Source organism: Homarus americanus, unplaced genomic scaffold, assembly GCF_018991925.1.
Source record: "Homarus americanus isolate GMGI-L3 unplaced genomic scaffold, GMGI_Hamer_2.0 scaffold31037, whole genome shotgun sequence".
In the NCBI taxonomy this organism is placed as follows: Eukaryota; Metazoa; Arthropoda; class Malacostraca; order Decapoda; family Nephropidae; genus Homarus; species Homarus americanus.
Genome location: NW_024722227.1, coordinates 4,220,959 through 4,237,353, shown reverse-complemented (window position 1 = coordinate 4,237,353; position 16,395 = coordinate 4,220,959). Strand labels below are relative to the sequence as shown.

Below are 16,395 nucleotides of genomic sequence, written 5' to 3'. Positions count from 1 at the left end.
ACTTTTTTTTATTAATTTTATGTAGTTACACTTTTTAGCATATGACGCAAGAAAGACATCACACACATTTATCACTGTGCTATACAGTGTCTCAAAAAAGACATGTATATAATGTCTTTGGATTACCCTATACTCGAACCAGCTACCCTTTGGAAGCGAGACGAGTGCTGTATCCACTTCCCCACCTCACACATGGGGGATCCCAATAATCATAATCCATTTTCTTCTATAATTTGTAATAATAATCCACCCGGGTTTATAGGTTTAACTTCAGAGGGTCATAGTAGTATACCCAGGTTTACACTTAAAAGATCCAAGGTTGTATTTACAGTATACTAGGTTATAGGCTTAATTTCAAAGGTTCAAAGTTGCATATCAAGGTTAAATTCAGGGGTTGTATTGCAGGGAGGTGTATTGAACGGTGATTGTTTTACAGTATGTGGTTCACTGGGTGGTTATGCTCCAGTATAGTATGTGGTTGACTGGGTGGTTATGCTCCAGTATAGTATGTGGTTGACTGGGTGGTTATGCTCCAGTATAGTATGTGGTTGACTAGGATGGTTACGCTCCAGTATAGTATGTGGTTGACTGGGATGGTTATGTTATAGTATAGTATGTGGTTGACTGGGATGATTATGTTATAGTATAGTATGTGGTTGACTGGGATGGTTATGCTCCAGTATAGTATGTGGTTGACTGGGATGATTATGTTATAGTATAGTATGTGGTTGACTGGGAAGGTTATGTTATAGTATAGTATGTGGTTGACTGGGATGGTTATGTTATAGTATAGTATGTGGTTGACTGGGATGGTTATGTTATAGTATAGTATGTGGTTGACTGGGTGGTTATGTCCAGTATAGTATGTGGTTGACTGGGATGGTTATGTTATAGTATAGTATGTGGTTGACTGGGATGGTTATGTTATAGTATAGTATGTGGTTGACTGGGATGGTTATGTTATAGTAGAGTATGTGGTGGGTATGGTTATGCTCCAGTATAGTATGTGGTTGACTGGGATGGTTATGTTATAGTATAGTATGTGGTTGACTGGGATGGTTATGTTATAGTATAGTATGTGGTTGACTGGGATGGTTATGTTATAGTATAGTATGTGGTGGGTATGGTTATGCTCCAGTATAGTATGTGGTTGACTGGGATGGTTATGTTATAGTATAGTATGTGGTTGACTGGGATGGTTATGTTATAGTATAGTATGTGGTTGACTGGGATGGTTATGTTATAGTAGAGTATGTGGTTGACTGGGATGGTTATGTTACAGGGTGGTGTGGTCACGTCCCATTCCGTTGGCCTGGTACTTCCATTTCCAGTGGGAGCGACTCTACGGCACCAATTGGCAGGTGGCCATGTGTGACAGGTGGATCGAGAACGACAGGAACCTCAGGAACTTTGCTTACGAGGTGAGTCAAGCACATTCCCTACCTGGACAAAATTCCCGTCGGATTATCTTCCACTGGACAAAATCCCTGTCACATAATCTTCCACTGGACAAAATCCGTCAGATTAATTTCCACTGGACAAAATCCTTGTCATATAACCTTATATTGGACGAAATTCCTGTCAGCTAATCTTCTATTACACAAAATGCCTGTCAGATTATCCTCCACTGGACAAAATCTCCATAACATAATCTTCCACTGGACAGACTCCCCGAAAGACAATTTAGCACTGGACAGAACCCCCCTGTGTGTGTGTGTCTGTGTGAAAGTCTAATCTCATCTCCCGCAACAGGTGGAACGCTGCCCGTGCCTCCTAAAGCAGGCAGTGGCAGACAGGGGAAGGTTCCTTCCAGACTTCTCGTGTGACCGTGACGGCAACACTGAGTGCGAATACCACTTCGGCGCCATCCACTGTGTCCGTACCGCCCTTCCCAAGTACGTCCTCTCTCCCTCACCTCTCAGTCTAGTTCTGTCTCTCGCAGCAGTCAGTCTAGTTCTGTCTCTCACACATATCAGTTTAGCCTCTATCTCTCCGTTAGAAGTCAGTCTCGTTCTGTTTCTCACTCAAAAGTCAATATGATTTCTCTCTCACTCTTCAATCTACACACACACACACACACACACACACACATATATATATATATATATATATATATATATATATATATATATATATATCAGTGTGCATATAAGAAAAATCCCCCAATTAGTAACACACACAACTCCTGTCCATGACCCCTGTATGACCTGTTGTTGACCCACAGTAAGGACGGGCAGGTCAACAGTGTTGCTACGATCGTGACGGCTACCTCATGATGACTGCTGACAAGATGTGGGGCGGCAACCCTCACCGAGCACATAATCTCGGCAAGACGCCCTTCAACGAGGCCAACAAGGTGAGGTGTTTCCTCTCTCTCTCTCTCTCTCTCTCTCTCTCTCTCTCTCTCTCTCTCTCTTATAAGTCAGTTAATTATCTGTCTGTCATAAAGTCAGTTAAGTACGTATCTCTCACTTACAAGTCAGTTTAGAGGGTGTCTTAGGTCACACTGTTGCTAACTTCCCTGCTGACACTCCTTCTCTGGTAGGTACCGAGTATGTCTCACTGGTACCATGACGTCATCCCCTTCTACACGTGTTGCAAGTGGCAGGGTGAACAGTCCCCCGGCTGTGTCACCTACAGGTTCGAGCGACGCGCCTCCCAGGACTGTGTCGGCTACCAACCTCCTACTGCTGGTGAGTCTCTCTCTCTCTCTCTCTCTCTCTCTCTCTCTCTCTCTGTAGTAGTTAATAATGCACATTTCAAGAATCAGAGTTGACGTAAATGATTCCTCCACTTCCTTGTTATCTCCTCATCTCTTCTCCACCTCTTTTCTACTCCTTCCTCTCACCTTTATGGTTTCTTCCTCATCTCTCCCTAAGTACTTCCTCTCACCTCTCACCTATTTCCCTCTCCTTCCTCCCACTTTTCACCACTCTTTCTTCACCTCTCCTTCCCATCCTTCATCTCTCCCTCCCTTTCCTCACCCCTCATCTCTCCCTCCCTTTCTTCACCTCCCCCTCCCCCTCCCTTTCCTCACCTCTCACCTTTCCCTCCTTCCCTCACAGCCACGGTGTTCGGTGACCCTCACATCTACACCTTCGACGACCTGCCCTACACGTTCAACGGGAAGGGGGAATTCGTGCTGGTGAGGGTCGACTCTCTCCGTCACGTGCTTGATGTTCAGGGCCGCTTCGAGCAGATCTCCAAGAACTACCTTGGCGAGTCTAAAGGCTCCATGCTCACAGCTGTTGCAGGTGTGTGTGTGTGTGTGTGTCTGTGTGTGTGTGTGTGTATGTATGTGTGTGTGTGTGTGTTTACAAAGATGATGTCAATTTCATATAGGGAGCAGAGTGGTTGGATATACCTTCCCACTCCCTCCCTTGCCTCGTCCCCACCCTAACACAAACCCCTAAAGCTAGTCTCATCTCAACGCTAACCTCACCTGACCTCCCTCCCGAACAGCTCGAGACAACATATCATCAGTAGTGGAGGTTCGTCAACGCCCCACAGACGCTATCTGGCGCTACCACTTGGACGTGATCGTGGACGGACAGAGGGTGTACTTCGACAGGTACTCTCAGAAGATCCAGCAGTTCAGAGGTACAGTCCGTCCGTCCCAGCCTCCCATGACCTGTTTCTGAGTCACAGTACTAATCTTTCTCTTAGTGACATAGATCATACTTATTTTGGAACTGTACCAAAATACTAGTTGTATATGAGCTACTGTATACTGTATATAACATCAAACAATCAACATATTTTTTTTAATATTTACAAATAAGTTTAGGCACACAGCGTCGCCCTTATCGAGACCAGATTTGTAGGAGAAAATAAAAGAGGTTACAGACAGTGGAAGACTTTTTTTTAAGAAATTCAAATTTTAATTGAAGAGAAAAACTTTAATTAAGAAGGTAAGGCGATACATTGTTTAGTAATAATGGTTAATAGGTCAGTAGCAACTTCACAACGACCCACCCTCGAGTTGTCAACACCCACGTAAATCTCTGACGCAGTTGCTTGTGGAGTACCGTGTGCCCTATACTAACGGCCGGGGTGGGAACTGAAGCAACCAGCTCTTGGGAGTAGAAAATGAAGTAATATGTGTAGATTAGGTGAACTAACATACCAGAGAGGAGAGAATGAGTCAAGTTTTGAAGTAAGAAATGAAGTAGTAAGGATAATTGCCATAGACTCAACACCGTCAAGTAAAAGGTCGAAGGGATAGTCTCTCTCCAGATATGAGAACACTACACTATCTCTTATGTGTGGGTGCAGTTGTTAACCGAGGGAAATCTTCGAAATCGGGACAAGATTTCCACATTTTGGGGGCAGATTTAGTTATTTAAATTATGTGCAGTTCCAAATTAGATTAAAGATTACAACGATGCTGATGCCAAATATTTAAGTTGAAGCCACTAATATGATAAATTATATTTTACAATGTTTCCATGTATATTTATTGTCTTCGGTGGAGGAATTAAAAAAAATGCATATAAGAAGATAGGAAAGTCATAAGGAGTTTATAAATATACTTTACACACCTTCTATAGAGTTTTATACACACTTACCATAGAGTTTTATACACACCTTCCATAGAGTTTTATACACACCTTCCATAGAGTTTTATACACACCTTCCATAGAGTTTTATACACACCTTCCATAGAGTTTTATACACACCTTCCATAGAGTTTTATACACACCTTCCATGAGACATAACTGATCTCTCTTGTTGACCTACCGTGTTATGGGGGAGCAGAATGCGTGGTGTACACTCCTAGCAACATCCTCAACCAGAGCCACGTCATCATCATGTTTGCCTCCGGGGCGGGCGTCGAGGTTATGGAGAATATGGGATTCCTCGGCACCAGGATATACCTACCTCTGAGCTTTGCGGTGAGTGAGGGGTGAGAGAGAAAGAGAGAGTGAGAAAGAAGTAGAAAAAGACCGAGAAAGAGGGAGAAAGAAGAAGTTAAAGTGGGAATGAGAGAGAGAAGAGAGGATGTAAAGAGAATGAGAGAAGGGGAGAGAAGGAAGTAGAGAGGGGAGAGAAGGAAGCAAAGTGAGAATGAAAGAGAGAGGGAGAGATATGAAGTGAGAATGAGAGAGAGATGGAACAAATTTTTACAGTGTTGACGTTGGCCACAAATTCTTGCAGTAGAAGGGAGGGAGAGACAAAGAAGGGAAATTTGAAATAAAGAGAGTGAGAGAAAGAGAGAGAGAAAGACAGAGAAGTCATCGATATCACAGTGAACCATTAACTATGAATTTAAGTCCATATTAACAGTATTACACCACTAAGGTCCTCTCCCTCGCCCCCTGCAGAACATAACACGGGGACTCTTCGGTAATTGGACGTTTGATCCTGCAGACGACTTCGTGCTGCCTGACGGTTCTGAGGGCCCCAGCGTAGACAGTAACAACCTTGAGCTCATCCACAAGCAGTTTGCCATGAATTGTGAGTCTACAGGAGTCTACAGGCGTCTACAGTGCTCCTCTTTCTTGTGTGTTAACCTTAGTGTAGTGATGCTCGATAAATGTGTGTGGAGGAGGTTAGTCATTCCTGTACAGTGTGCTTCTTCTTTTTCGCGGATAACAGCTAGATTATTGTGCACCCTTACTTATCCGGTGAGCCATAGAACAAAAGGATTACAGGGCAGAGGTCAGTAAGGATCTTTGTCATAACTCACTGGTCAGGTTCTTGTGGCATTGAACATTAAAGAGTATTTGCCGTCCGTAGTGTGTCACAAGTTTTATGTACTGAGTGACTTACTGTACCTACCTTAAAATGTGGATACAGTCTTAAGGTATCAGGTTTTCTCATCCTCAACAGTAAGGTGATGTGCCATTGTACACTTTGTAGACCTGTCCCTTCCTGTCCCTTCACTATTCATTCATGCTACCACTATACTCTGTTGATGCATAGATGGAATGATCACTACGCAAGCCATAACCCCTTAAGACACACTGCCCTTCACACCACACCAACACTAGTACCCCCCACTCACACCACACCAACACTAGTACCCCCCACTCACACCACACAACACTAGTACCCCCCACTCACACCACACCAACACTAGTACCCCCCACTCACACCACACAACACTAGTACCCCCACTCACACCACACCAACACTAGTACCCCCACCCACACCACACCAACACTAGTACCCTCCTCACACCACACCACCCACACACCACACCAACACTAGTACCCCCACTCACACCACACCAACACTGGTACCCCCACTCACACCACACCAACACTAGTACCCCACTCACACCACACCAACACTAGTACCCCCACTCACACCTCATCACCTCTACCTCTCCTCCACAGGGGTGCTGGACGACAAGGAGTCTCCGTATGTAGGGAAGAGTCTGTTCTTCCACGAGAGTTCCCGCTCCAGCAACTACTACTACGACTTTGAGTTTATACCACAATGGAATTCCCATCCAGATCTCTCCCCCAACGCGTATGTATAGATTGTGTGTGTGTGTGTGTGTGTGTGTGTGTGTGTAATAATAATAATAATATTTAACGGTTTATTGAAAAAGTCGGCAGCCCGAAGGCTGAAAATAAACATTGGACAAAAATGACTTATCACATACAAACACATGGGGTGGGTGGGTCGTTTAACAAAAACTTTCATGACTGCAAGAAGAAGGAACATGAATTGAACATATAAATTATTATAGTTTACATTTAATGGCCCCGGTCTGGACTGGTCATGGAGACACCAGGTGGTGTGGTGTTCACGTGGTGCAGTAACTCGTCCTCGGGTGTTCATATGAAGGACCTCACGTGGTCATGGGGACACCGGGTGGTGTGGGGTGGTGTCACAGTACCCCATCCTACTGGGTGGTGTTGTGTTATTTCTAAGTCAGGTGTGAAGCCGACCCACTGTTGTTCCCAGGGTGGACTGATTAGCACCTCCTTGTCAGAAGATGGCGGTCAGTTCCCAGGGGTGCTTATCTCACTGGTGGGTCACGGTTCTCACTGGTACTGTATAGTGCTGAATTCACTGGCTTAAACACTGTTCATCATTGTTCAACACTGGTCCCACTTCTTTCCGAAACGAAATTGTCACTTTTGATTATGTTGATATCCCGGTGGTGAGGATGGGTCGGGGAGAGGGACTTGGGGAATGGGCCGAACATTGGCCAAGGGTGAGAGCTGCTCAGCAGGAGCAGCGCCTAAATAGGTCTTGACCCTACGGTGGTCAGGGATGTGTGTGTGTGTGTGTGCAAGTGAGTTCGTGTTACTTTGTGTACATTTTGTACTATATATATATATAGTCAGAGTGACATATATCATTAAGTGCTCTACAAATATTTTTCAATCTTAATATAAATTTTTTAACACAGTTGTCTGACATCAGTATTTCCTTTGGACACAACAAGACCCGTGATGATCCTTCTGAGAACATGTGTCTCACTCACTCCCTCCTCCCCTCCCTGGACCTTTATTTGTTCATCTACACCTCTTATACCCTTCCTTCTTCATCCCTCATCTATCCTCCTCATACAGCTGTCGCCGCTCGACTTTCACTCTCCTCTTCCTCCTCACCTTATCTTCACTCCCACCCCACCTCCTCAACTCATCTTCTCTTACCTCCCCCTCCCTCCCGCAGGACAACACCCATGGCTGACATAGATCGGGTGTGTGGTGACTCTTACCAATGCTACTACGACTACGTGGTCACGCTCAGGAGGGACTTCGCCGTCATGACCAAGTACTACCAGGACCAGTTCGTCAACATCAAGAAAGAGGGACTCACAAATGGTAAGTCACTCTGTTTGGTGGGGGGGGAGATGAAAGCGTGAATTGATGGGGTGTGGTGTGGAGGTTGATGGGATGTGGAGGTGGAGGTTGATGGGGTGTGGTGTGGAGGTTGATGGGATGTGGAGGTGGAGGTTGATGGGGTGTGGAGACGTGGAATGATGGGGATGGGGAAGGGACAATGACTTACTGTAAGTTTCCCATCTAATGTGCTAGTAGTGATATCGTTACCCATTTGTTTACTAATAGTGACTCACCCCCCCAGTGGTGTCGTGTGGAGCACTGCCAACACCTCCTAATGGGCGTAAATCAACGTTTAACTTCCTGAGTGGCGCTGAGGTGAAGTTCGACTGTGACCCGGGCTACGTGTTGCTTGGTGAGCAGCGCCGTTGGTGCTACGCCTCCGGGGACTGGAACTGGCCTGAGGATGGCGAGGCTTTGTGTGTCAGTAAGTGTTGCCGCCTCTCATTACTGTGTGTCTGACCCATTTGTTTACCTCATACAATTTGGTTTAGATTAATGGGGAGAGACAGACATAGAGATTGAGTGATAGATAGAAATACATGTACAGTAATATCGTCTTGCTAGTTTACAATTGGTTCAGCAAGTATATAGAAAATGCAGGTATACAGTTTAGCTTGTGTGTAGATAACGTAAGTATACAGTATACCATTTCCATTGAAGTACTTACAGTAGATAGTGAAGGTATACAAACAACGGTAAATAGCAAGGCAATTCTACACACACACACACACACTCTCTCTCTCTCTTCTACTACTACTTTGCTGTCACTCGGAATCGAGTATGACGATCATCCAGCTATGGTAAAATTATATGAGTTATTAGGATGTCACGTTCGTTGGTGAGCTCTGAGGTGACTATAGAGGCCGATACGGTACCGGCAGGGCAGTCAACAGATGTTGTACGTGTGGAGGGCTATATCTAGTGCGGGAGGGGCGACGGCAGCGTGCTTCCAGCGTTGGCGCTTGTGTGCCTCGGTATGCAGTCGGGAAAACTCGAAAGTATTAACACCTTCTTGTGTGGTAGTCCACCAAGCATTACGGTATGGAATAATCGTCTCCCAGGTGGGGTAGGGTACGATTCAGCGCCGCCGTTTCAGCGCCGCCGTTTCAGCGCCAGCCCATTTCAGCGCCAGACTATTCAGCGCCGAGACCTTTCAGCGCCTGTGCGTTCCGTTCAACATCTCTGTGGGAAACAATTGTTGTCTTCTCCCAGTTCCTCTCCGGTATGGACGACCAACCTAACCTAACCTAACCTAACCTAACCTAACCACGTTAATGAAAGACAGATAGCTTCTGAGTTGAACGGAACGCACAGGCGCTGAAAGGTCTCGGCGCTGAATAGTCTGGCGCTGAAATGGGCTGGCGCTGAAACGGCGGCGCTGAAACGGCGGCGCTGAATTGGCGGCGCTGAATTGGGCCATCCCCTCCTGTATGTGACCCATGTCTCGCTACCATATAGCAGGGTGGGCAGGACCACTGCTCAATATACATGCAATTTTGTAGATAATTTCAGTTCCCTACAGCTGAAGACACGAGTACAGAGTCTGCCAACGGCTTGAGATGCACATCTGATTCGATATTAAATCTCTTCATCGATGTCTGCGGTGGTGGACAGGTGGGGGTCCGTGATACCGAAAGTGGGTAACATTTGAGAGAGTAATACTATTAAGGTGGATGGATGGTGGAGGTGTGGCTGAACCAGAGGCAGGCTGAAAGAGAATCTGAGTCTTACATACATTCACCTCAAGGCCGAAGTGTGCATACGCGTTCAGTGTGAGCAACAAGGGTGAGGTCGTCTGCCTACTGAAGTTCAGTAATGGAAGCTGCAGACACCTTTGTTCCTGCCTGGAGTCGTCTTATGTTGAAAAGACCCTTCATCCGGTACTGGATGTCCTCCCCGCCGGCTAAATTGGCACTGACACGAGTAAGGAAGGCAGCCAAGAAAATGGAAAACAGAGTTGGTGCCAGTACACATCCTTGTTTTACCCCCGTTTGGATGGGGAAGAACTCAGACTGGGTGCCATTGTGCAGGACACTGCCGTTCATGCCACCGTGGAGTTGTCTGACAATGACAATGAATTTTGGTGGGCAACCAAAACGGCTGAGGGTCCGCCAGAGGGCTTCCCTGTTCACCGAGTCGAAGGCCTTGGTTTGGTCGATGAAGGCCATGAACAGGTCATGATGCTATTCTCTGCATTTTTCCTATATCTGGCAGGCAGCAAAGATCATGTCAGGGGTGCCACGTGATGGTCTAAAGCCACACTGAGATTCTGGGAGGAAGTTTTCCGCCTCGGGAAGAAGTCTGTTTAGGAGGACTTGGCCGATAATCTTGCCAGCTATTGACAGCAGCGAGATCCAGTGCTAGTTGCCACAGTCTGACCGGTCTCCCTTGTTCTTATAAATATTGACGATGGAGATGTCTTTAAGAGCTTGGAGGATTTCCTCCTTCCCCATATATTCTCCAGGAGAGAGTGGAGGCGGCTGGTAAGCAGAGGTTCTCACTGGGATTCCATCAGGCCCTGAGGCTTTGTTTTTCTTTATCTGTTTGATGGCAGTTGCTACCTCATGGAGAATAGCTGAGGTGGGTCAGCTCAGGATACTGAAGGACCAGCTGGGTAGTCGGGATATCCACATCGGTATTTCGGTTAAGCAGCTAATGGTAGTGCTCTTTCCAGCACTGAAGGATGCCTTCTTTGTCTTTAATTAGGTAGTTACCATAGAATGAGCGGAAGGGGGCTGCACCATGAGTGATTGCCCTATAAAATGTTTTAGTGGAATTGATAAATTTGCGCATCTTGTGTTGATCTGCACGTTTTTGTATTTCACATGCTTTATTTTTTAACCAGTCGTTCTTTAGTTTGCGAAGTTAGTGCTGGGCCGCTGCTTTCTTCTTGCAGAAGGTATCAGCTTTGGTGTGAGGCTGAGGGTTGTCCTACAAGTCAGTTAAAGTAGACCCTTTTTCATCAACGAGTATATTGATTTCCGGGTCATTTTCATCAAACCAGTCCTGGTGTATTCTTTCGATCTGGCCAAGGGTCTCTGCAGGTTTTTGTCAAGACAGTTTCGAGAATACCACATTCGGCACTTGGACCTGGGTTGTTTGTTGCTAGGTTGTTTATCAGCCCGTGTTCGAGCTGCTCTCTGAAAGCATGTGCTTGTGCTACCACTGGATCCTCCAGACACTGAGTATTAAAATATTAAAACCTCTTCTGGAGGCTTGTTGCCTTCGCTGTTTTTGGGGCGACGTGAAGTGAGAGCTTGGCTTGACGAGCTGATGATCAGTGTCACAGTGATCTGAGCCATTCTTGGCTCGGGTGATGAGGACATCTTGGTGATCTCTTTCTCTGATAAGGATGTAGTCAATGAGATGCCAGTGTTTGGATCGTGGGTGTTACCACGAACCCTTGAACTTGTCGGCCTGCCTATACAAGGTATTGGTGATAGTGAGGTTGTGTGCAGCACATTTGCTGAGGAGGAGTTGGCCGTTGGGACTACACATGCCTAGTCCATTTCTCCCTATGATTCCCTGCCAAATATCTGCATCTCTGCCAACTCTGGCATTGAAGTCACCAAGAAGCACAAACTTATCTTCTCTCGGGATACAGGTTTGCACTCAGTCAAGGTGAGCATAAAGGGCTTCCTTGATGTCATCCTCTGCATCCAATGTTGGGGCGTATGCACTGATGAAGAAGGCATGACATGATTGATTCAGTGGCACTTGTTGATCCCAACAAGCATTTCAGTTAGGCTGTGTAGGATTCATTGGCGGATGGCGAATCCAACTCCATAAATGCAGTTTCTCTCCGCAGCAGGCTTACCCTTCCAGAAGAAGGTATAGTCAGACCCACATTCTGTGAGTCGACCTTCGTCTGGGAGCCGGGACTCACGATGTTATACCTAGCCAGCTCTTTTGCCACAAGGGTGATTCTTCTTTCAGGATGCTCATTTGTGCCAGTATCCAGAAGGGTCCTGACATTCCATGCAGTGACCATAAGAGGTTATATAGTTTCTTTTTGTTTTGATCTGTGATTGTGATTGTGTTTTCGATCGCATAAGGATGACCTTACTGGGTGCAGTTGCCCAGTCAGGTTGGTTCTTTAGGCAGGCTATGTTTAGGGCACCTTCTCTAGCCCCCTCCCCATGTTAGGTGAGCAGAGTGGCTCCTCGAAAGGGCTGCTCAGTCGCATGAACAGGACCAGATTGCACTGCTACCTAGATCCCAGTGCATAAACGACTATCTTATCTATGCTGCCCACGTGCAGAGTTGTGACGAGAGACTTCCAGCAGTCATCTCTGCCTGTCCCCGTCGCCACTCGTCTGTCGCCATAGAACTTTTGGGAGTATAGGGGTTTTGATGATGGTGAGAAGTATGATGATCTGGATGATGGCTGAGCATGAGTTGATTTATGTGGTGAGGCAGGAGCGCAGGCTGCAACCACACATCTTGGCTCTCCCTTTTCCTCATCCAATGGTGCAAGTGTTGCAACGACTGGGGAGAGGGAGGATTGCAATGGACTGTCGATTGCCCAGTTTGTTGGGTTTTGCCTTAGTAGCCTGTCCATCATGCATTGCCCTCGTCCACCGGTGTAGTCGTTGGGTTTCCATGGTGGTCACCTCTTCCGCCTACACCGCCGTTGGGGTCTTGTTGGAGCTCTGTAAGCATGTCTGCCTGATGCCGGGCTCCGCCTTAGATTTATCGTTCGGGGTTTACTCCCGTAGCCTTATACCTACCAAGGTTAATCTGCAAGGCAGCGGGGTAGTGGTTGGTAGGCGCCAGGACTTGTCCACATGCTTGTGGGACTATGCGCCGTCTCTTTGGAGCCCATTGCTGCTCCGAGATCCCCTACTGGTCTAGCCTGGGCCCACGAGGCACCCAGTTACCATGTTGACAAGAGGAGGCACAGCAGGAGTCTTGATGGTGAAGAGGCTGCTTACTGGCAGGGAAAGACTTATGCAAGTTGCTTCCCTGCTCGCCACGAGGGCTAGCCAGCGGCAGTAGCTGAAAGTGAGAGGAAGCAAGCAGTGCTTACACCTTAACACTAACATATTGTTGCCACACTAGATGCATTACACCACCCTGTGCACACACACACACACACCTGAGCTTATATAGTTATGGATACAGGCAGTAAGTAGTAGGCAGCTACCAAACAGGGAGGTACTACCGCCTAGGAAGATATTGGAAGCATAATGTATTGTCTAATGGTAGACTCTGCTGCCATATGGCATCACGAATATTGTGACCAAGTCCCAGGTTGCTAATCTGACTTTCTGCCTCATTTACACACAATTGTAGGGTCTCAATTGTTTCTCCAACTATTGACAACACAACATACATAATATATTACTGTATATTGTTTCTCACTTTTGATCTTTTTTTCAGTTTTGTATTTAATTATGATTATTATGACAGTGTTATTATTATTATCATTATTATATTATTATTTTATTTTCAATTTTGTATTTTGTATTAAAAAATTTATTTATGAATTATTATTATTATTATTATTATTATTATTATTATTATTATTAATTATTATTATTATTATTATTATTATTATTATTATTATTATTATTATTATTATTATTAGTATTATTATTATTATTATTATTATTATTATTATTATCATTATTATGAGTGTTATTAATAGTACAGAGTATTATATTTTCGCCCCCCAGGCCCCGATGTGGGTCAGTGACCTGTGCCCGGGTGGGCTCATCCCCGTAAAAAAAAATGTAGAGCTGTTTCTTGGCCACCTAATTATATGTTTAGTCATAAGTTAATAACAACTTATTGATATATGTGTACATATGTATATACCTGAGCCAGACCTGTGTATCTGGTGCAAATCGTCCGCGCCCGAGCCTCTCCTTCCACTACCACTTCCCTGGGTCACCGCTACACCCTCTTCGTCCATAACCGAGTTAAGATCTGAACCCTACCACCGACGTCCTGAACTCATTGGATAATAACGTAGTCATATTCATTATTAATGATACACGGTTTTTCTTATATTTTTATGTTATTTATATTAGTTATCACTATTTTTATCTACATTTATAAAGTTAACAAACTTTGGGAGATGATCTAGGGAAGTTAAAACGCCTGTATCCCAAGTGTAGGTAATGTTAGGGTACTTGTTTTTAGATGTTGATAAGATTGATCATAGCTCATGTAAATGTGAGGTTTGAGAAAAATCAGGCGTCCTTGCTAAGAAAGGCGGCTCTGTTATTTCCTCGGTGGTTCGATAGTGGATCTTAGACTTGATCGATTTAAAGTATTTTGTTTTGAGACAACCGTAAATGTGTGTGGCCTTCATAACTGTGTACCACAACCCCTGCAGGTGTTCATAATACCTACTTCCGAAAATCTTGGGTGAGTAAATTTTTCAGCTGTACGCTACGGTAATGATTTACTTCGACAAAAGTCAAGATATATCTCCTGGTGGCGTTTAGAGGTAATCGTTGTGTGACGCGGTGATGTGGGCGTGCGAGGGGCGGCGCGGGCGCGGACAGCCAAGTCAGCAACTGATGGAGTACCCCTCCTTCCTCCTGCAGCTGAGGCGGAGTACCTGATGATGCAGCAGGGGATAACTGCCGGTACCGTGCTGGCCGTCCTCTTGCCAGTCCTCTTCGCCCTCTTCTGTTTCGCCTCCTACCAGCGCTCCAAGTCTCGCCAAGGCTCACGCCCTCGCCCCCCCTCCCCGCGCCTCGCCAAACCTCCCGCCCCACGCCCGGTCATATCACATCCTATCCCCACCAAGGACCTTGACTACTACCCCGTCACCACCACTGAAGATCCTATCACCTGGAAGGCAGGACCAACTGACCTGAAACTTCTTAGTGAAGCTCCCCTGGGCAGAGCTGACGAATACAGCACCACAGAAACAGCAGCGTCCTCCATTACCGCCTCCGTCAGCGACTCCGGCAGTTACATCTACGCTGACTCTCCCACTCGCCTCGACCCCCTGGGCTGCAGACCCATGAGAGTTCCCAAGAGTTTTGACGGCGACTACAGCACCCACGAGCCTCTCAACGACAAACCTGTCGTCTTCCAGAATGTGTTGTGGGACCTGGATGACAATCCGTCCAAGGAGTCGAGTGTATAGCGTCACACTGTCACCTGTTACCGTGGCGCTACAATAGTTTATACATTAGCTGGTAACGATCTGCCGAGGGGTAAAGAGGGAATCTGGTGGGAGGATGTTTGACCGAAGTGTTCTGTTAAAGGCTACAGGTCAAGGTTGCCTCGTCAGGGTATGCAACCAACCCATTAAGACTAAGCTTGTCAGTCTTAATGGACCCGCTGGGACCCATTTTACCAGTCAACGTTTAATTATGCCACAACAAATTACCTCTTTATCCTGAATTTTTGTTTTTCATGTCGGACTTTCGTTAAGCTGTGTTAAACAATAATGAATTCTAGTTCATATCATCGTGTCTCATACTAAGATTTAAGAGGACACACACCAATAGACGGACGCTAGCTAGTCTAAGTTATTCTGTTGAGCCAGATAAACAACTTGCCTTACCATCAGAGAACATCGTACGACCACAACGGTTCGTCATACTAGGGAACTTGATCCTTTAATTCCGCAAATTCTGGCAGTAAATGTTTTTACTTTAATAAGAGTATACCAGGATATGTTTACACCTCAGGGTGTATTCATGTGGGCGCTTGTCCGTCCGTCCGTCCCTCCGTTCGTACAAACCTGAATAGGCCCTCTTGCGTCCCACCCGGAGTTGTTAGTAGGATTGTGTTATTATTACCCAGTGTAGAGCAGTGGAATTTATAAGGGTTTTTATATGCGTCTTTGGATTTATCTGCTAAGAGTTTTCAAGCCATTTTCTTCTGTTTTTCGTCACCCTACCGAGGCTCCGTCGGCTGAGTCCCTAAACCAAAGATCCCCTCTGGCTCTGAGGATGGGACAGTACAATACAGTGCAGTATACTGTACTGTAGCTTGAGTATTTGGCCCAGTCAACGGATCTGTAATTGTTTAGCAAGTACCGAGCCGACAATTTTCTTGTCGGGGAACACCACTCACTTTATATATATATATATATATATATATATATATATATATATATATATATATATATATATATATATATATATATATATATATATATATATATATATATATATATATATATATATATATATATGTGTGTGTGTGTGTGTGTAAAAGTTTATTTTAATGTCGTTTATTACCACGTAACTTTACTCAGTTTTAATATGATTCTATTCTATTTTATTAATGATTATTCCAACTTCTTATCTGTATGACTACATTTATGCACACAATGTAATACTGTATATGTAAAAAGCAAAATGAGAAATAAAAATACGGCACTAATACAGTGTTTTAGCCCGCCACTGCCTCGGCTTTTATGATTAATTTTATGTTTTCCTCATGTTATTTTGTTGTAATGATCTCTGACCTTCACTGCTTGAGAAAATGTCCCAGAAATTGAACAACAACTAAACTAACCCAAAGTAACGATTTTTTAAAGACCTTCAATAATAAAAGCCCAACTGAACCTTAATAATAATAATAATAATAATCAGAGATTTTAGAGAACCAC

The 16,395-nt window shown here is 45.1% G+C and overlaps 1 protein-coding gene across 1 annotated transcript in view; it reads left to right on the top strand.

Moving 5' to 3' along the window:
• LOC121862316 (protein mesh-like) overlaps positions 1–15,854 on the top strand; it is a 36,485-nt gene extending 20,631 nt beyond the window's left edge. The window contains 12 exon segments of the mRNA XM_042360480.1: positions 1,283–1,421; positions 1,753–1,899; positions 2,225–2,356; positions 2,546–2,693; positions 3,066–3,254; positions 3,463–3,600; positions 4,759–4,895; positions 5,325–5,457; positions 6,342–6,477; positions 7,636–7,787; positions 8,050–8,232; positions 14,366–15,854. Of these exon segments, the coding sequence (XP_042216414.1) occupies positions 1,283–1,421; positions 1,753–1,899; positions 2,225–2,356; positions 2,546–2,693; positions 3,066–3,254; positions 3,463–3,600; positions 4,759–4,895; positions 5,325–5,457; positions 6,342–6,477; positions 7,636–7,787; positions 8,050–8,232; positions 14,366–14,916 (2,185 nt within the window). The 3' untranslated portion in view covers positions 14,917–15,854.
• Positions 15,855–16,395: the final 541 nt, after the last annotated feature.